The sequence below is a fragment of the Colius striatus genome, chromosome 4 (assembly GCF_028858725.1).
Source record: "Colius striatus isolate bColStr4 chromosome 4, bColStr4.1.hap1, whole genome shotgun sequence".
In the NCBI taxonomy this organism is placed as follows: Eukaryota; Metazoa; Chordata; class Aves; order Coliiformes; family Coliidae; genus Colius; species Colius striatus.
This window is the reverse complement of record NC_084762.1, coordinates 64,525,447-64,547,957: the sequence shown is the minus strand read 5'-3', so window position 1 is coordinate 64,547,957 and position 22,511 is coordinate 64,525,447. Positions and strand designations below refer to the sequence as shown.

Sequence of the window (22,511 nt, the reverse complement as noted above, 5' to 3'; positions counted from 1 at the left end):
TTCTGTTTTGTGCGGATCAAAGTAGATGTTCACAGTGGTTTTATAATCTGCAAATCTGTATTACCGCTGATATCAGCCCTTTAACCTCTCAAATCTCACAGATACGACTCCTATGTAGGGTAATACAAAGCTGTCAGGCTAGTAGATGTTGAGTGAGCATGCACAGAGTTTTAGCCTGAATTAGATTTTTTTTTGGTTCATCTCTCATGAAGATAAGTGGCTAGAAATAGTCCTTAGTTTTCCTTACATTCCATACAAACTGAAGATAATGGTTTGGAGCTGAGGGAGTCTTTACCTTAAGGTATCAGATAGGCACCTAAACAGCAGTATGTTCATCTTCTAGAATAATCAGGATAAGGACTGTTAACCTGTAGCCTGTTATCAGGAATGGTGGAAAAGTTACATTAGCTACTGTTTGTTTACTGATATTACAGGTTATCTGAGAGCTACCTCTTTGCTTCATTTGAATTTAATTATTCTTATTATCAGCATTTCAATAAAGAAGGAAGGTAGAGTTTAAGAACTCATTTTTAATATAATGACATTTTAAGATATATGTAGATGTATTTGTTTTTTTTCAAAGATATCTTCCATATGTGTCTATAATTTTCCCTGAGAGAATAAATTTCTTATATGCTTATTTCTTTAAAATGACAAAATCCTAAAACAAACAAAGCAGAAAGGAGCAATCTACTGACTTAGCAGACTGAGGGAGAGAGTTAGTACAGAATGACTGTTAATGTTGCCTGGAGATTTTTTAATTTTTAGTATCATCTTTCCACTTCAGAAAAACCGTAGCCTCTTCTGTAGTGCTCCTGGACCGAGCTCAGTAGTGCGCTGGAGTTACACAGTGGCTAAACCAGAAGTGCACACTTACTGAGGAGAGGACAGATTAATGTACTTTTTACCCCAAACATTTCTGAATGTTGAGACTTCAGAATTCTAGGGCTGCACTGGAGAATTATTTTGTTTTAGTCAGCAGTTGCAATCACTTTATAGTCATCCTGAGAAAGGATTTTGTTGTAGTTTGAAAGTAAATCTGTCTTAGATCCTCCATAAAAGTTAAAAAAATGTGTTTGTTAAGAAATATAAAAGAACTTTCACTGTCATGAAAATAGAATGAGAAAACATGGGTTTGGAATGCAGAAATGAATCTATAACATTTATTGAGCACTTCCATTAGATTGCTGGAAAGTGCCATATAAAACTGAGCTGTGGTTCTTCCAGGTTTCTGGTGATAATCCATTAAGTACATAGATACAGAATGTAGGATTTCCAGTTCTTCCTTCCCTGTGTCTAAATCAAAGCCATTTCTTACATCTGAATGAAACATGAACCTTAATTTGGATTAAGAACTTTCACCAACTTTATTTACAGAAAAGTCTGCACCAACTGTTTTAACGGTCAAATTAATGTTTTGTATTTTCTGTGCATCTGTTAAATCCTTAAGAATGTCATCGAATATCATCTGTGCAGTTAAATTAGTTATAGGAACAGTATTGATCCTCTAGATATCCCCATTTCTGGCATTGTATTTGAAGATATACTTGTTATGCCACACATAGACACGTGTTTCTATATGTCATTATTTTCTGATGTTCAAAAAGCAGAGTTTAAAATAATTTCAGAGCACCTAAGGAAGAGTCATAGTTTTATCAAGGTGGAAACATGCATAAAGCATGGTTGACAAGTCACCGTTCATCAGCTGCTCCAAAACAACTGTTTGCAGGCATTGAAATGAGAGGTAAATTATCCTTTTTTTCACTGTGAATTCAACACCTTCAAATTACCTTGTATTTATCACAGCATGAAGTGTGCACAGAGACACTCGACCACAAACCAGTACTAACTGTTGTTTCTAATTGCTGCTTAGCACACTGCTATCTCACCTTCACTGTAAACCATCTTGGATTGTGTAAAAAGTAGGACTGAATTGCAAAAAATACCATTGTAGTCTGTGATCACAAATACACATTTTCTTTACCTGGTATGCGTTTCCCCAAGTCAGGTATAAGCCCAAGCACAAGTGTTCTACTGCATTGTCATTTTTTCATTTAATAGGTGAAGATTTTTAAGCCACACCATGTTTCACCTGGTTTTTACCTGTATCTAAAGTCATTACATTTTTCTGAATGTTACCCAGTGTGCTGCTACTCTCATCTCTTTGTTCACTTAACATCCAGTTAGTAAAGGGATATCATAACCATGACATTAGAAAAGTAGATCACTATTTGCCTTATCCTAAAAAAATCCCTCTGAGCAAGAACTTTATGCTAAATTTAATGGACATTCCTAGTGCAATGGGATTACAAGACTAGTTTTAATACTTCCTGGCAATACGTTTTAGGAAAATAGCCTTTCCCTCCCCAAATGAAAACTAATCATATGGCTGTATTTTTAACCACATAAGTGTCTGACTTACTAGAATCTGAAAGGGCAGTTTTTAAACAGGACTGGAGTTTTTCTAATATAGCTTCTTTACTGCACCTGTTCTAGTCACTCGAACTGTTCAGACTAATTTTGGCTTTTGCTATTTTAAGTCCTTGCAGGACACTAAAGTCTTATTTATTATATTTATCTTAAAGCATTAAATGCTCATTTCATAGATGCCTACAAAACAGTAGTTCATTGCATTGTAGCCACTTACTTCATAAATACTGTTTGTTCATTTTTAGTATATCAGGAATTTCTGCTTTGGGTTAAAAGTTGTTATTAGAAGAGGAAGCAAAATTCACAAAGAAGATGCGATTTGTTTCTTTGTGTGAAGCTCAGGCTCATTATCATAGATAACACATTTTTCTTCGATCTTCGCATAAAATTAAAAACCCAGTTCTTACGGTGTCACTTTCTTCTGGTTTTGTAGATGAGATTCCTTGATTAAGACCATAGCCCCTAGGGTTTTTTTGCCTAGTTTATCTAATGTTATTGAGGTGAGATTGTTCTAGATATAACCTGACTGCCAGATGCATCAGTAGAGAAGTCCCCTACCCCTCCACCAAGCTTAATTCTGTAAGACTGCGCTAATGATACCACATTGCTGTTTGAGCTGCAGTGCTGACTTGCCATTCAGCCAAAAGCTGTCTTGGAACTATCAGGACGCTGTTTCAGGATATATTTCAGGTAATGGATGAGTTCCTGGCTCTTGTGAAGCCCCCATAGGTCCAAATTTTTCTTCAGTTGTAGTAAATCAACTTGATACCCATGGATGTTACTTGCAAATGCGCAAAACATTAGACAGCCAGATCCCAGGTAATTTTACACATCATCTTCATGGGAAACATGTTCCAGTGTCTCAGCACCAATGAGAAAGACACTGAATCAAAATCTTTGTGGAAGTTAGTAGTGTAATCACCCTTCCTGTAGACAAATATGTAATATTAACTTGTTTGTCATGAGGTTCTGGGATCTGCTTTTGCAAAAGGTGATGTTAAATGGAAGATTCACTCTAAGGGTGTTGATGCTGACATTCTAAGACAGCAAAACTGAGAGATTCTCAAAGTAGCTCATATTTCAAGTAAAACATGTTTTGTTGCTCAAAGTTTTCCAATGTGGCTTTCATGCATAAATCTCACAATTGCCGAATGCATTTGTTAGGAATCTTGATAGGGACTTGGATTTCCTTCATAGTGGACAAGCATATAGTGGTAACCGAGCTAGCACAGCTGTGACCATGCCAGAAAGAGAAAGAAGAAAGTAACATTGAGTTACACTGCTACAGCAAGGCTGGTTACAGTGCTATGGTCAGAAGCATAACCAGTCCTGCTTTCCTTTTATGCTTGTTCTCTGTCACCAAGCATCTCATATTCTTTGGTACATAGTGGCTCAATTCCATTAAGAAGGAAGGAACGTGATTCCACTTCTGTTCTGTTCCGTGTGTTCAGTGATTAAAACATACCAGTGGTAAGTGGGAACTTGTTATCTGAAATCCTTTTGATTAAGGTCCCTGGGTGATCTTAAACCTAGTCTTCAATTTCCTAGTCAGTGTTTTATACGTTCTGACATTAAGCAAAATATGAATGTTGCTGTCAATGCCATTACCTCTATAGAAGTATTTAACTGGCATCCTGATGGTCTCAGTCATTGTTTGAACTTGAACACTTTGTTCTTCAGCCTGTGAACAGGTACCTCTGAATAGGTGCAAAGGGAACTTTGTGGCCATTATGGACAGAGGTGTTGGTTTGGTTTAGACTCCCCAGAGATTTAAGGAGTATTTGTAACAATGTATTTTGTGACTTAATCAAGAACTTGTCAGTCCATGTCTGGCCTGCCATTTTAACTACTGTGTAAAGGTATGTTCTGGTAAAAAGTATTTAATGAGAGTACTTCAGGGTGAGAGCAGGTGATATAATCATGACACAACTACTGCAGCAACTTAATAATACCAAGTTCATACACCTTAGCATTCCAGAAACTGTATAACTAATGTTGGCATTGTCATGGAGCATAATGAACTTCTGCAAGGCATGCCTCATGTGGAAAGTGAAAAAAATAATATCATCTCTAATGAAATACATACCTTCTTACACAAGCCAATGATCCTTATGTAACTCAGAAGATAGTTTTCTGCAGAGTTTTTTTGGTGGGTGTTTTGGGGATTTAAGAAGGTATTGTCTGAGTGAAGAGAGTTGTTGCAACCTTTAAATATAAGCATATACAAATCTTAATTAAAATATGTTGATGTAATCAAATATGTTGAGAAGAATTAGGAATTTCCATCTGTGCAGGACATAATTTCATGTAGCTTGTTAGAAAACATCCCTGATTTAAAAAAAAAAAAAAAAAAAGCTGAAAAGAATTAAAACCTTTGCTATATGGCTTCACAGAAAGACTAAAATTATGTAATAATAAAGTTTTCTAATGAAATTTAGCTCTAGCTAGGAAGGGAATGTGATAGTTCTGTGAAGATAGTTATCAGAGTAAAAACAAATTTAATTTTGCAGGTTTAAAATTTGGTTTAGATCTGTAATGGAAAAATTGCTAGGTGTGTTAGTGCAACGGTAAGTAACTTTTTCCTTCCTTTTGCTTATCAGAAAAAAAGGGTATTCATGGAACACATTGTCATGTCTGTTTTGAAATGGGTTGGGATGAGAGAATGAACCTGCTTTAAGGATGAAGAAGAACACTCCAGTATTGCTAAAGCAGTTCAAGTTCCCTGTTTTGCTTTATTTTAAAGCTATACTGGCTTTGTGTTGATTGGTTTGATTTCATGTGTTTATGCAGTCTTACTGTCAAGTGGTTTAATCTCAAGTGTGATTAAGAACAATGTAATAATAATATACTCTCACCTGTACTTCAACTCATTTTCACACAGACAAAATTCAACTCCTTATAATACCCAGGATATAGTCTGTGTTTTGGGAGCAGAGTCTGTATCTTTAATATCAAAGCAAGGTCAAAACCATTAGAAATTATAAGGCCGTGTGCACTTAAGGCACTATAAGGCACTTTGTGGAAGGTTGCATTAATTCTGATGTCTTTATTTTGTTTTCAGGGCCCTAACTCAGTCATGATCGCCCTTGTAATGCTGTTGAATATTGGTTTAGCCATTCTTTTTGTCCATTTTCTAACTTGATTGGAATTAGGAAAGGTAAGAAAAGTCTTGTTTTCGTATAAAATCACCATATCCACCCCACCTCAAGCGATAAAGATTTAATTCTTTGCACACTTTTAATGTTCCCTACTTTAATTTTAGCTATGCCTGAATGTGATTCAACATAGTTATTTAATAATGTAACTGTTTTGACCCTTCAGTGAAGTCATGACAACTAGTGGTGTTAGCCCACAGTTCTCTGCAGTTGTGTCATCAGCCTTTTAAATGGCACCTGTCATACTCAGACACAGGGAAGGAGGCTTGGAATTAGGATGGGACGCAAGAGAGATGAAACTTGGAAAATTCAGCCAGGGGCCCTGATCAGTTTCTCTGCTGGTGGCTCGCGGTTTTGGGGTCCTCTGAAAGCTGAAGCAAGCAGCCATGTTGGAAAACAAACAAAATAATCTGCTGAAGCAGCCCTGCCATTGAAGTGCGTTGGCTTCTCCATCTGTTCCAGCAGAGTGTGACTAAACTGGAAATGTACGGAGCTGCACTTTTTGTTGATGGAAGCTAACAGCTGCCTTACTATTTTACCGTCTGATGTTTTTAGTGGGGAGATGGGAAAACGACTGCCAGAGGAATGTGGTCAGAGGATTCTGTTGCTGTGGAAGTGACTCCAGCGTTCACTCCTATCTCATTAGAAGAAATAGTTAGCAGCATCAGTCACCAGTCTTATTCCATTACCTGCTGCTTTTACCATCTCCTGCAGTGTTCTGGGAGATAGAATTTCATTTGCCTGTGCATGATTCTGTTCATTCGTTGTTTATGAAATTTGATGTATAGCCATAACATAGTGTTGAGTCCAACCTGGAGAAAGCTAATCAGTTTCCCTAGCAGCCGAAGCAGAAAATGAAATATCTTTTTCTAATCCAAAGGTGAAATTCTTAAATTCGTTTTCCTAAACCTGAAGAGCCGTTTTGCTTTAAGGTGTAGTAAGCAATGCACCGTGACTGCAAGATTTGAAGATGTTGGTATCTTCCTGAAAGCACTCAAATACTTACTCCAGTAGCAAGCAAAATTTTTTGTAATAAAAGAATAAAAATCTTAAGTTGATATCAGAAAATTCTAAACAGGAGATGGAATATCAAAATAAGCCAAGATAGGTGAGATACAGGGTTTGCATGTTGAGGTGTTTTTTTTTGTTTTTTCTTTTCTGTTTTTTTTTTATTTATTTAATTCTGATGCTGTGGTAATTGATGATTTGAATTATTATGTTTCAACACTGAGGTATTTTGCCAGCGGTTAAAATAAAGTCTTGTCTGAGTGCTCATTAATGCCAATGACAGTTAAGCTAGCTAATGCTCACAATAAATTATCATAATTTTTTAAATGCTAGATTTGTGTTGAATACATTCAGGTAGAGCATTTAGAAATGTTAAGTGGTTGTTTATCGATTTGATGCCTTCAGTGTCTTCAAAGTCCATTTATAATTTTACCTCAGCATTAAAAAAGCCTCAAAATTTTTCATTTGGAAAGTTTGTCTTAAGTAGCTTCACAGCCCTTTGTTCAAATGACGTGATCATGTTTCTTTTTATGTGCCATTATACTGTAATTACTGTACCCTATATTAATCAAACGCATGCTTATTTACTGAAATTATGTGGTGTGATCATTTGGCAAGTAAATAATTTAAAGCTACAAAAAGCAAAGGGCTTGTATTATGGTTTATTTTATCTCTACTAGAAAATCTTTCATGCAATATAGTTTTTGAACCTGTTTGTAAACTTTCTAAGTGTTTGCATGGTTTAATGGGCAACATTCTTACAAAGTACGTTAGCTATCTTTTGATGCAGCATATTCAAGTAACGTAGGTATGGACTGAATATTGTGCAGCAAAGCAGCTCAAAGCAGGGCAGTAACACCATGGTGTTTTTTACAGAAGTATGTTGAGAATCCTGTGTTTTGACCAGTGTGGATAAAGAAGAAAGCAGAAAGAGAGCAAATGAAAATCAAACTTGCATATTTATTTTAAAAAAGAGAGAGAGAAAAAAAAAAGGTTTTAATTGTGTTTTAAATTTAGGAAAGTAGTTTTTAAATCAGAAGAAAATTTTAAAAATTACTGTCAAAGCCTTGACATGATGAACATCCAACAGTGAAATCACCCCCTCTCTCCTTACATGGAGATGTAATTTTGTAACTGACATATTTAATTCCTATTAAATGTTTATTTAAAATACTTTATGCTCTGGAAATAATGGGTAACAAAGCTTATGAAAATGTTTCTAAATTTAAGTAAGCATGTTAGTACAATTTATAAATATGTATGATTTATAAGCTTTTATAAAACAAAGCTGAAACAAATTGTTGGTATTTTTCTAAAATGTGCACAACTGTATTTTACATGAAAGGCTATTTATAATTGGTTGTTATACTGTACACTACATTTTGGACAGCACAGTGAAGCCTGGCAATGTACTTAATGTCATTTTGTCTATTTAAAGTTTCTTGCTGTCAAAGAATGAACTCTTTATCTATGAGTTTCTCTATTTATAATTCTTGACCCAAAATGTACAATGTACAGTTTTCACAACTGTATTTGCTCTAATAAAAATAAGTTGATTATTAATAGAGTTTCAGACTAGTTTTTCCTGTTTGTGAATTACTTTGTTCACTCTCTGGAAACATGTATTTTTTAACAAATTCAGTAAATGAGGACTGAAGTGGGAAAATGGGTGAAGTCCTGGACCCTTTAAAAACATTGTGTGTTCCTGTTTCAACAAAATGATTCTAGGAAACAATAAAAAGGTGTGGGGTTCTTTTTCTAAAAAAAAAAAAAAAAAAAATGCAAATTTCCTTGATGTGTCTTCTTTTTACCTTCTGATACAGGATTTATGTAGCTCTATAAATTTAGTATCTTAAATTATATTCCCACTGCAGGAGTGGTTTAATCAATCTTATTTTAATCAGCAAGTGACTGGTCAATTAACAGTTGTTCTAGTAAGAGAATCAACAACTTGTTCAGACATTCCCCCCTTCTCTGGGTCTTCATAGGTTTTAAATTAACATAAAGCTTGTGAGCCAATATTCTACACACAGAACATTCACTGTTACAACTGTCTTAATTTGCTGAACTGGTAAATCAGCTGAGAATTTTATTTTCACAGAATCAGTACGATTGGAAGAGACCTTTAAGATCAAGTCCAACCACTAACCTAACACTACCAAGCCCATCATGAAACTATACCATATCCCTCAGTACCTCATCTATGCATCTTTTGAATATTTCTAGGAAATATTTGAATATTTCCTAGAAATATTTTGAATATTCTAGGAAATTTTGAATGTTCTAGGAAATATTTGAATATTTCCACCAACTCACTTGACAGCCTGTTCCAATGCTTAACAACCCTCATGTTGAAAAAGTTCTTCCTGATGTCCAACCTAAACCTCTCCTGGCACAACGTGAACCCATTTCCTCATGTCCTATCATTCATTGCTATACAAAAGAGATCAACCCCTCACCTCACTACAACTGCCCTTCCAAGTAGTTGTAGAGAGTGATCACATCTCAGCCTTCTCTAGGCTAAACAACCCCAGCTCCCTCAGACACTCCTCATAAGACCTCTAGACCCTTCACCACCTTCATTGCATGTCTCTGGAGACACTTTTAACACCTCAGTTGTCCTTCTTGTAGTGAGGGACCCTGAACTGGAACACACTAATCAAGGTATGGTGTCACCAATGCCCAGTACAGGGGGGCAATCACTTCCTTAGTCCTACTGGTCACACTATATAGGCCAGGCTGCCATTAGCCTTCTTGACTACCTGGGCACACTGCTGGTTCATATTCAGCTGGCTGTCGATTTAACACCCCCAAGTCTTTTACTGCCAGACAGTTTTACAGCCACTCTGCCCCAAGCCTGTAGTGTTGCATGGGGTTCTTGTGGCCTAAATGCAGGCCCCGGCCTTGTTGAACCCCATGCAATTGGCCTCAGCCCATCGTTCCAGGTCCCTCTGAAGAGCCTTACTTCAGGTCTACACACATGCCCAGCAAATTTACTGGGGATGCACTCAATCCCCTCGTCCAGATCATTGATAAAAGTGTTAAACAAAACAGGCCCCACACTGAGCCCTGGGTAACACCACTGATTACCAGCCACCAACTGGATTTAACTCCATTAACTATGACTCTCTGGGCCCAGCCATCCAACTGGTTTTGCACCCATCTCAAAGTAGGTCCATCCAAGCCATGGGCCACCAGTTTCTCCAGGAGGATGCTGTGGGAGACTGTGTCAAAGGCTTTACTAAAGTCTGGAAAGACCACATCCACAGCCTTTCCCTCATCCACTAAGCCGGTCATCTTGTCATAGAAGAAGATGAAATTGGTCAAACTGGACCTGCCTTCTATAGTTTTCTGTGATTCTACTTCAGATTACTAGGCAAGTGTGCTGAAGTTCTAATGTTTAGTTGAAAAAGAAAGCAAATTTTGTTAGTAGTTTCTATTTAATAGAAATGTGGTTTTGGGAAGTAAGTGTTACTGTCTTACTGTTTAAAATAATTCTCCCATTATGGAGCTTAACGTTAAGAATTTCTGTTTTCTACCCAATAACCCACTCCCTAAAGAAAATTTTTTGGCTCTTCAAGTAGAGAAAAATACATTCTCAAGAAAAAGAAATGTAAATAACTATACTTCCAGAAAATTTTAAAGTCAGATTCACTGAGCCAGCTCATCTCTGACATATTGTGATCGACATTGTATAAAGTGTTCAATAATGGAAGTAAAATTGACATGAAGTATGTAAGTTCTATGAACGTGATAATGTACTCAGGCATATGGAGAACTTAACAGCAACAAGCAAAGAATTTGCCTAGAAGTAGAAGAAAAAAGAGTTTTCAGAATCAGTTGAGAAATAGGACAGCTTTCCCTGCTCATCAACGTTCATAATTCTCAAAAATCAATGTGCACATAGAAATATAACAGTTTTGCCATGGTATCTGAAAGCAGATAGACGTTTCTGCTGTGAGATGTTTTTACTAGTGGTTTATATCTGTTAATAAACTTACAAATGAGGTTACATGGGAATGCGTCTGCTATGGCTAAAGGAAATTAAAAAACCCGCATGGACACACAATGCAATTTGATACACCAATATTTGCTCTGGCATGGAAAATTTTACCTCACATCAGTGCAAGGAAATTTTTTTCCCAGGCAAAGTAGTTTCTCCTGGCATAGTTTGTTTGCCTACAAGTGCCAGTCGGAAGTGAGCTCTCACCTTTGAATTTGAGGTCTGGATTCTTGGGCAACACCATTTATCTGATTAAACAATATATAGTGTGCACAGGAAAACAGCAAATGAATGATGAAAGGCTGAAGGAGAAAAATCATCTGTTCCCATTGGTTTTTGGTGTATCCAGTCCTTTCTGTAGTATATATAGTTCTTGCTTTGCCTTCCCGTCAGAAGAGCAATAGGGAGTCAGTGTGGAATCTTTTGCATTTGCTTTCCAAAAATAAGGGATTTGGTTTGAAAGGAGAAATTTCATGACAGATGACTACAACTTGCCTTTCACATACAGATTCATGTTAAAAAAAATCCTTAATACAACTGAGCGCTGACTTTAAAAGGAGTAAACGAGCTTTTGATTAAAAGTGTTGAAACAGTTATTTACATAGCTTTTAATGACACATTACATATCTACTAAAAGCTCTATTAAGACGCAGTTACACAATATTAAAAGATTCTGACAATAACATTGATGAAATGATAAAAGCCTGCAGAAATTCACTACATATGGAGCTACAGTAACATCCTTGTTATTAATGAAACATGGTTGTGAATTATATCTAAATGGTTTTACTCATAGCTGATTGAAACCATTTACAGGGGAGGCAGTTCTGAATACCGCTCTCCTATGGAAATGTAATTTGGTAAACAAAGCAAATGGAGAAAAGGGAAATTAAATAAGCTTTTCAAATGAAGTAATCTTCTCATTCTCTCATTTAATATTCACAAAAGCAGGAAAGAAAAATTATGTTAAGACTCAGCACTGTGCACGCCAGCATGCTGTAGCTGAGCCATCTACAGTATCCGTCTCAGTTTGGTTTTTCTACTGGACATAGAATCTTCAAAATAAGAGACATTACACCTCCTACCATTGTGGGGGGTAAATATAGTTTCCATACACAATATCTTTAAGAAAACATCTATGATGTCAAGGACTTTTAGACCAGGAGAAAAAAATAAAAACTTCATTGGTCTAAACAGTTTCTGTTGTGATCTTCACTGTAACAGCTGAACAAGTCCCTCACCCCCATAAAACCAAGATCAGAAATGAAGCTGGTAAAAGAATTTGTTAAACATAGAATCACAGAATGGTAGGGGTTGGAAGGGACCTTTAGAGATCATCTAGTCCAACCCCCCCTGCAGAAGCAGGACAACCTAGATCAGGTCGCATAGGAACATGTCCACATCTCTCATGTTTCTTCCATTTCTTTGCTAGAAAGAGAAAAGAAAAGCAGGGAACAGACAGCTTTTTAAACCTGATAATCTACATTTCATCATGTCACTATGTGTTTGTTTCAACTGATGTTTTTCAGTCACTTGGGACTGACTGTCTTGGGATATTTTAGGTGCAAACTGGCAGTAGTATATTGAGTGCCATTTCTCCAAGAGGAAGATTTTGAGTTTTTTCAGTGATAGAAAAGAACAGAATTTTCCGTATCACCCCACCCTTTTCTTTACCCTATACATAGCCATTTGCCCCCATACTTCAGAAACTCACACTTTTGCGCACACTTTTTTAAGCATCAAGTTTAGCTCCCTGTGGTTCTGGAAGCCTCCTCTCTTGTAGTTTGTCCCACATCAAGCTGCGTGTGTCATGTCACAATTTTTGTTTGGTGTGGTTTTCTGCATAATATTGTTGCTGGTTTATGCAACTGTATACTAATTTCAAATATATAGCCATCATCTCCAGTATCAGGACAGTGATTTAAATGCTCTATGTGGGAATTGAAAATTACTGAAAACTATATATATGTTCTAATGGGTCTTCGTAATTCATAGAAACCAACATAATGCTGTTGGCCTTGAGAAAAAAATCTGATACCAACTGTCAAAGAGTAGAATTCCAGGTTCTTTCTTTCACAACAATAATGTCTATGTTAATCCATGACAGTACTTGAATTCCTTTGAGATCCATACATGAATTCAAGAAGAGGAGACCTGTAGTTTCCACATTGTCATTAGTGAATCACATAGTGAATTCACATTAGTGAACAACAGCTTGGCAAGGATTCTGTTTGAGACCACGAAAGACAGATCTCAACCAAGTTTTTTTGAGAATGGCTGTCTATAAAGTTCTTACCCTACACTTAATGACCAAAGTTTCAAAATTTTCCAGCTCCTGAGCACCTGAGTTACTATTCAAAGACATTTGCAGGGAGGGGAAGAAGGGAAAGCAGGAGGAAATCAGATATTATGCTGAAAACTGACACTATGAAAACATTGAATAAGGCCTACAAATATGCCAAAGATTGAAAGCGCTTGGATCTGGATTTTGGATCAGCTGTTGGAGCTACAGCCTCTAATTTTGGGATTTCTGTCAGAATAATCCAAATCTGGGTCTGATTCTAAGGGCACACACACAGCTGAAGCTCTTGAATTGAGAGTGCCATTAAGGAAGGGTGTGGGGAGTTAAAGTCAGGCTGTAGAAACTCAGGGTTAATTAAACCTTTACATTCTGTATTTGTGGAACAGTGGTGTTAGCAGTATTTAACATTGAAATTTTACTATATTCAGGATATGTTCACAGAATACCTCTGAAAGTATCATAATTTAAGATAATGGTGCTTAATTACTCACCCATTTTTAGCTGCAAAGTACTTTTATCGTGTAATACCATTCGGTCTTCAAAAACATTGTAAACTGCCATTTTAATTGTGACAGTTGTAGATTTTCTTTAGGCCACTGATGAGAAAGTCACAAAAGGATGGGATCGGCTGCCATGGAAACGATGAAGGCGGAAGAGCACCAGCAGCATTTCACAGGGGTTAGGACTAAAAAAAGACATCCTGCAAAGAGAAGATATCTGAAAGACATTTACATCCCAGCAGACAGCTTCCGTGCATTCCTGCCATACCGAAGCAACACATTCCTGGCGTACATTGCAACAAGCCTTCCCACGAGCCCATGATGTACAGCACAACAAGCATTGTCAGGAGGATTGGAAATGAGTATTTAGGAATGAGGAGGTATAGGCACGTTGAAATCAAAAACAGAAGACAAAGTATGGGCAGAGGGAAGAAAGCGAGGGAAGAGGAAAAGCCATGGGACAGCTATGAGTGTTAGAGGGAAAAGGACCATTTATGGAAAGAAAAAGTGCAGAGAAAACAAGTGATGTTGGACACAGGAAAACTTGTCAGGAATATGAAGAGAGTAGAAGACTGAGAAGTAACTGTCCTCAGTACACAGACAGCTGTTCTAGAAAGCAGCTTTCCATGCCCACAGGAATTAAGACAAAAACAGATGGACTTAAATGGCATGAAAATTGAGATCCAAGTTAGGCATGAAGAAAAATGTTCAAATTTTAAGGATGATGCATTTTAATCTGATTACTACAAAAGCAGTGGGATTTCAGGTGCGGTATATTTTTACTCTGGACAAGATTACAGGTTGAAAGAGTTCTGAGTGTGCCTTGTGGCCTATTTTATGTGATTCTATGCTAGTTATGATGCAATCTGGGTGCTAGGCAGAGGTGTGAGGGGAAGGAGCAGAGGGACTGAAGAATGATCCCTTCCTTAAATAAATTACACGGGGAGAAGAGAAGCTTAAAAGGAGGGTACATTGAAAAAATAAGATAAGAGGATGTTAGGCCAAGACAGGGAAGAAGGAAACGTGAGCAGTAGAGAGTCAAGGAGAATGTAAGGATTTTGACTGAATGCACACATCAGCAGAGGGGATATTTGGCCAGAACCCACAAATGCTAAATCGTAAGGGGTGTGTGGTGCAGGAAGGAGTGCAAGCAAGAAGTGAGCTGTGAAGTTTCAGGCAGTCCTGCAAGAACACCATCCTGAAGCGCAGCAAAGACAGCTTAGGAGCCCAAAGAAGACCCAAGAAGCAACACCAAGGAAGCATGATGTTTTCAGCAACAGCCCAGATGCCCATCTGCTTTATTTTCTTAACTGCAGATATTCAGTGGAGTTTCATACCATTTTTGAATTATGGGAGTAATTTAATTTACCAGGAGGCCTCCTTTTGTTAATCTTCAGAAAAACATCTGTGTCTAAAACCTGCAGGAAACAACAGTTTGGTGGTTTGAGTTCTGCTGAAAGAAGTCAATAATGCAGACGTGGTAACAGTAGATTTTATTGATTCTTTGTGTAAAGCTGCTCTAAGTAAAATGCTTTATACGGTGGGATTTTTCTGCCATTAATATAGATGCGATAAAACAAGTTAAAAAATTAACGACCATATAATCATACAAACTCCTCATTTGATAAAATGTTAATGCAAATTTACATGTTTTCTTCTCTGTGAGCATCTCCTAAGACTAAAAAGATGCTGTTGGTATTTACACCGACTTGCTGCTGTACCAAACGTTGCATATGCTCTATAGACTGTTGTCGTGAGTCACGCAAGAAATTACGTAACATTTGGAAATACATTCAGTCATCTGCTCGCTACAGAAATATTGCTAACAGATCCTTTACTCTCTTTTATCTCTTCAGTCTTTGTCACCCTTGTTAAGTGTTATTTTCATGCAGCTTCCTCAGGGGGAGATGATTCAGAGAGTAAGCTATAATGTTCCATTGGCACCAGTGGCCATGTGTACTGGTCATCAGGTACTGCTGTCACCTCATCCTTGACAGAGCTTTCTGTTGCATGGGGTTTTAATTGCATCCAGACTTCTACTCTGTGTTACATAGTAGTGCAAATGTACAGAGGGAATGGCTACAAAACGCAACCAGGAAAAGATTCTCTGAAACATCAGCATTCCCCCTCTGATCATGCAGCTTTCAGCCTGTCTCCTGCCTGACTACGCTGAGGAAAGATGAGCCTTTCCTTAAAGGTGAGCAAATGCAGGATCAAGGGCAACGTCTAGCCAAAGACTCCTTCCAGTAAGCTAGAGACCCATTAGTGTATGTCAGGTCGTCAAAAGGCCTTGTGGACACCTGCACACCTTTGAGAATATAGGGTTTCATCCGAGCCTCACTTCTTCATGGAAAGCAGGAGGTGGGAGTAGCGATATTGGGACCTGTTGGGTTTTTTACACATGCATGCATGTGCTGTTGTCCAGTGCCCTTTCTCCTCAGACACACAGAAACAGCAGTTTTACTATTTCCTGCCAGTAACTGTGGACATTTCTCCCAGTCAAGCAGCCTGAAGGCAGCAAAGGCGTTTCAGAGACTCACCGTGGGCATATGAGCTGCAACCTTTACCCAGGAGACTGAGCACTTCTGTAGTCTGTTGCTGCCCAACAGGTGAAAATACTGGCTGCATAGATCATATAGCCAGCAGTAAAATGTATCATGAATGCTTCTGGGCACATGATTTTTTTAACAAACATTATTTTTAAGCATCAGAGTGTTATTAATAGCCGTAGAAATTGCAAATCTAGAGTGACTGACACACAAAAAAAAGATAGCTTCAGCTGCCAGAGGATCTGCTAAGTGTTCTAAGTCTGCTAAGTGTTCAGGTGTGTGAGACACCATCTTATGAAGGTAAAAAAAAAAGGGAAAACATTTCCAATTCATCATATGACTCCTAGCTAATTGGCTGAAATTATAAAACTACTAAAATGGGAGATGTTTAAAACATTGAAGAAAGTGTATTTTCAGGCATAGGAAGAAGTATCATTTGGATTTATTCTGGATTAAAATGACAAGGTTACATTCAGGAGCCAGAGAACCTCAAAAAACATTTGCACGCAGTTGTATTATGTCCAGTGAAGCCATCTCAAAGGCTGGCTAGATGCAAGGACCCTACTGAAGATACCCTTGGTGTGGTGGCAAGACTTCTTCCAGTTCACTCTTCAGACCGTGTTGCAGCTGCGAGTCAACTAGGTATGAGTGGAGTCAGCTAGTGGTAGTGTTGGAGACTTGCAATGCAACCTATAGCTGGCAAGCAGGAGGAGGTGGAACAGTGTCCTGGGCTCAGTCACGGGTCCAATGGCCTCCTGACACCTTCACTGGCCCCACCAACACGGTCTGCAGCACTGAATCCTGGAGACATGTACAAGTACAGCAGATCCAACTCCTGCGGTTGTGCCAGCCCCCGAAAGCTATAGGTGCTTACAGCATACCATCTGTACTGTGCATATTGTAGCAGAAACCAGTTGTTGCATCCAGGCGTCTGTGGACCATTTTCGGTGTCCCAAATATGCGTTTATCAAAGCCTTGTTGAAGTACTGTGAAATGCTGATAGCAGAGTTAAATAAACAGGAGAGGTAAAAGAAAAAGTTGCCACTTGCAAGACAAAACCAGAAACAAGAGGCACTTCCGCCCTTACAGTTTGTGCCCGTGACATGGGAACGAGGCTGGTGGCCAAAAGCAGCCTGGCTGCACCTATCGAGTGTCCCTGTGTCGGGAGGGAATGTCCCGAGGAGCTGGCTGGCCACTGACATTTGGAAAATGAATGAATTGTGCTTGCCAGGTGCTTGAGAACAACATTTGGCATGAAATAACTGGCATGACAGAGCTTGCAGGCTGTGTTATTATTTCCTATTCTTCTAGACCTCATTGTTATCAGGGGACTAAACACAAGGCTGTTTCAGAGCACATGAAATATTCCAGGGGGGATAGCTACAGATGCATTTACAGTATATTAATTTTATTAACATTTAACTAGAGTAGATTTATGTACAGGATATTGTCCCAAATAATAACAGCAGTGGAGACCTGAAATGCATCTGGAGTACGTGCTGTGGGAACACTGAGAAAAGCTAAGGTAAGTAAACATGAAAAGCAGCATTCTGTTGTCTGTAGTGGCTGGATGATTGCATCCCTGGGCATTTCTCTTACTGTCCAGAGCCTAACAAGTAAAATGCATTACTCACTTTTCATAACAGGAATCCTTGAACCTGCTTGATGTAACTCTGTTATTTCCAGAATTTGTTAAACGGGTGAATTAATTTTGCAGATCTGAACTACCACTGTTGTTTAGAGACCTGCTTCAACCAGGAATGGCATAAGCCCTGCTCTCCTTTTCACTCTTAACAGCTCCTTTTTCTTGTCTTAAAATGCCACTCCAATATTTCTAACCTTAATACTTACCATGCCAGAAGTAATTGAAGTCAAGCAGAAGATCAGATCTAAACCAGCAGTCTGTCACACATTGCTCCAGAGTGACCTTTAAATCCTTAGCAATTCATGTATTTTAAAGACACTGGGTCTTCCCTGAAGAAGAAGCTTTGTACTTGGAAGACACAGGAGCTGCTCATGGCACTTTCACGTCAGAGATCCCATTTTTACTTACCTTTGTTGCATTACAGGGATCACATGAGGTAGAATGTTAATGTTTTAATTCAGTGGTAATACTGATTAATCAGTGTCTTTTATAAACTGTTGAAAATGCAGTTGCAGTAAACAGTTACTCAATAGCTGCATAGGAGCTCTTACAAGCTGATTTGCTTCCTGCAAGGAAAAATAAATTAACTTTGAAAGAATGTTAACTATCAACTATGAAAGATGCAATTAAAAAAGCCAGACCTGAAACACCAGCTACCTATTTCCTCCTGACATGTTACAGGGTATCTGTCTCATTTAAGATTCTTGAGTCATTCCATGTTCTTCAGAGATTCCCACAATCTGGCCTTTAAAATAAAGGTGAATCAGCCATGCAAAATATAACATTTTATTACTGACCATGCAAGAGATTCCACTCTATGCTGATTTTCCTTTTAACTACGGAAAGACAAATTTCAGTTAGCACAGGGGTGCAAAATGTGCTGCACTGGCAGAGCTCCAAAGAGAAGCAGCAGAAGGGGTTGATAGAGAACATTCACACCCTTCAGCCTCGGAGACTTCAAAGGGCTAAATTTTAATCCTGCTCATTACTGATTTGAAAGTTACAAATGGTAGTCTTAACCTTAGCCTTTCCTTCATCTCCCTCTGGCTCACCAATAAATCTCTGGTATTTACTGAAATGTACAGCTTGTTTAAGGACACTGAGATGCTAGACTTTGTTTCTCCTTGACTTCACATACGTTATTCTTGTCAGGATCACATGACTTCAAAATGAATACCCATCCACTTGAAAAGTTCATGTAGATCAAAACATTAGGAGACTTACCTTCTCTCACTGACAAATTCACGGTTTTCAGCAGAAAGAATAGGAGATTTACACTTTTATGCCACATAAACAAGATCAGAGTATGATGAAGGTGTAAATAATTACTTCAACTCTAATAAAAACATAGGTGATCATTTATTACATTAATTCAATTGCATTAAGGAGGTAATTAACATCTGCTTAATCATAGTGTTGCCACAATGAATGAATAAACAAGCATTCATCCAAATGCAGGTATGTTGTCTTTTGGGGAGCAAGTGATAAATGTAGAACAGTTTCAGCCTGTTTAAACTAGATCTCAGTGAAGATTGAACAATGAAATTAAATGAAATCTCTCAAATTTTGATATTTCACTACCTTTGGAAAATAAATCCTTAATAAATCTGCTCCTAAACATTCAGCAGAATTCCAGCAGAGCTTTGCCAAATCCACGACTCTGGGCAAACACCATGGTAAATGTTGGGAAGCTCATCCTTTAAGCAGAAACTATTAACCTTTCTACTAACAAATTTGGGATAGCATTTGCAAAGGGACCTGTGTTTCACTCAAAGGAGAGGGATGTGTGCTCTTACATGCTGTGTCATCTAAAAATATGTGATACTGATGAGATTTCAAGTCTCAAGTAGGCACTTTTGCAGATTTTACAACTTTTCATAGTAGCAGGATCTGTGCCAATGTCAGTGTAGTCAAACATGAAATGTAGAAGTGATATCCTGATTTTCTAACACTGTGCCAGCTGCTGCTTCTCCCTGGGATCCTTCATCATCCTTCATTTAACAAAGTACCTGTGGAAATAGTCATACCCAGTGAGGACTCCATGTACAACTTCCATTCAAAGCTTAGTCCCTTGCAACACACCATTTCAAGGAGGAGCAATGCAACAAAATTGGCATATTCATCAGTGAAATATTACATGAAATAGCTACAAAAGCAGGCAGCACACGTTATCGCAAGGACCCATATACCATAGTTGCCAAACAAAACCTGGAAGCAAGCAAGTAAAAATTTCTGCCTAATTCTTGTAGTTCATCATGTTTGTTCAGTGTCAGTAGGGTGATGATCCCTCTTTTCTGCTGAGTAACCCTGTGAGTATTAATCACAACTTTGCTATAACAGGATTTTGGATGACTCCAAGTTCCCAGTCTCCCCTACCTATCTCTGTGCGTAACAGAGAGCTCAGGCTATGCTGCTAGCGAGTCATTCCTCTCTCCCTGCAGCCCATGACGTGGTGAGCACTCCAGCCACTTCCCCATCCAAATCTAATGACTGGCTTCACACACCTACCCAAATGAGTGGAGCTACCTAACATCTCAGCTAATCTATTTTATCTGTCAGAGATTTCACTGGTTCATGAGCAGAATATAAAGTCAATAGATTTCAGTCCTCAAAACACTGTCTTAAAATGGCCACATCCCCTTCACCTGCACAGATACTACCAATGGACAAAAATGCTCAAGAGTAGCAACCTATCTGAGACCAGGATAAAAAAACCAAACATTTAGGTGGACCTGGGTCTAATGTGTAAGCCATTGTACCAATTCAGATGCACTCTGACTGCTCATTTTGTTTAAAACTGTCAATACCTTAGGCATCAGATGTGTCTGCTTGCTCTTGTATTAAGTGAAGTAGTAAATCAGGGGAATAATTTGCTTTCATTAGTCTTTTAAATAGCTGCATACATTTCTGTCTTACTCTTTGCCTTGTTGTGCTAAATTGTCTTACTGCTTGTTTGATATTCATATGGTGTTCCTATCTCCAAGTCTTCATCCTTCTTCAGCTCCCTTGTTCCTACAGTGTATTTTTTTTACTTAGTATCATCAGTATTTTTAGTTATGTATTTCTATATAAATATATTCAGTATTTATTTATGAATATAGATTTTCATATTCATATAATATGTTTATGTAGAAAATATATTGAATGTGTATAAATATGTTTTTCTTTATAAATATGTATGTTTAATATAAATATGAATTTCAATATTGAAAATACAGCTTTTTTTACTTAGTATTATCACTGCTGACTAGGTTGTATTATACATCAGTATGTTCAAGACTAATGTCTATCCCTTTCTTGTTGTGATACAGTATTCTCCTTTGTGACCTGTGTTACACCTCCCAGGAATCTGACTTACTCTAACATCACCCTTCATGCTAGCTTTCACATCTCAGCAGAAACATGCCCTTCTCATGTGCTGCTCGCCACACAGCTTGCTTAGCTCCCTGTGCCCCTGAAGCCTCCTCTGGTTCCATCACACTGAGTTAACTGTATCCTCTGACCCCTGGCTTTCAACTTTTTAGCTGTGAATTGACAGCATTTTGAGTCAATTAAACCATTCTGGGTCAATTAAACAGTTCTCAGCTGCAGGACCGCAGGACTCCCATCTTCAAACCTCTGAGCATCCAGAGTCCAGTTACACGTTCCGATCTTTAGCTGGTCTCCCAAGAACGGGGATCACAGGAAATGTTCATCAAAAGTCTGTGAAAAAAGTCAGTACAATAATGCCACCTCTCTGTTACCTTTACGTCAGTGTATATGCAACATTAACACATATGAATAACTATGAACCAAGAGAGAATAACGTCCAACAAGGCTTACAAAAACGCTCATTTTTTTGTGAGGGAAAGGATGACAAGTTGAAATTTGTCTGAAATGAGTCCCCCGTTCCAGACCTTCTGCCATGTGCTGCTCAGGAACTGGTTGGTGGAAGTCAAGCCTTGGGCCTGCCCAGCCCCTATCTTCTGTCAGAAACAAAAATAGGTTTATGGTGGCATCTGGAGAGTGAGGCAGTGCATAGTGTCATTACACATTAGGATAAGGTGAAAGAGCAACCTGAGGGGTTCTTGTGCAACACAGGAAATAGCGCTCATCCTCAGGGCTCCAGAAAGTTAGGACTCTTGTGCCTGTGTTGCAGAACTGAGACACTTAAGAAGGCCCATCTACACAGGCTGGCCAAACTTACGCAAGGCCTACAGTAATTTGTTGAGGCACAATACTTCTGCAACACCTCAAACAAAGCACCAGAGCTACCACAGCATCCCGTGCTCCAGAGCACTCTCGGTTTGTAGCTTTGATACTTTGCACTTTCATTTACTTTGTGGGTCATGCCACCTCCTCTGCAGCTGAGCTAAGAGACTGTTGCCTCTAGCACGCAGAGCTCATTAACAGAACCAGACCATCAGTGCAACTGAACCAGTCAAAGGGCTTCATAACCTTCGCTGAAGGAAGGGAGCATTGGCTGGTGACCTCAAAGGCCGGCTAAGATCAGCAGGTGTTAGGGCAACCAAAATTGCACAACACCCCTGCCTGGAAGCTCTCGCGCTACCCCAACTCTCAGTCTCCGTCCTACAAGGGGTCACCCACACCATCCTAGGCAGCAGGAGATAAACTCACGCACACACACTGTGCTTCAGCCTTTAAATGGAGCCTTGATGTTGGCACTCCCGCTGAGACAAGCTGAAGCTGTTAAAAACAAACTTCAGACACTTCAGTCAGACATAGGATATACTGACCAACGGCCCCCACTGGCACGACGGGAGGGTTCTAGGCAGATCTTCTCCGTGCCTGCTTTCAGAGATAGATTGCTATGCTCTCTGCATGCTCATGTTTCTGAGACCTACAAATTTATTTCACGTAGCCTGCACTCATCTATTTTTCCATACTATTTTGAAACTGCCTGGCATCAAAATTCTTAC

At 38.6% G+C, this 22,511-nt stretch overlaps 1 protein-coding gene across 5 annotated transcripts in view; it reads left to right on the top strand.

Annotated features, from left to right (window-relative positions):
* JPH1 (junctophilin 1) overlaps positions 1-8,087 on the top strand; it is an 85,812-nt gene extending 77,725 nt beyond the window's left edge. The window contains exons 5-6 of one of the 5 annotated variants that reach the window (XM_061995914.1): positions 5,492-5,587; positions 7,470-8,087. In XM_061995914.1, the coding sequence (XP_061851898.1) occupies positions 5,492-5,572 (81 nt within the window). In that variant the 3' untranslated portion in view covers positions 5,573-5,587; positions 7,470-8,087. Of the gene's footprint in view, positions 1-5,491 lie in introns of all 5 variants that reach the window. The other 4 variants (XM_061995913.1, XM_061995911.1, XM_061995912.1 and 1 more) reach the window with 4 other exon arrangements.
* Positions 8,088-22,511: the final 14,424 nt, after the last annotated feature.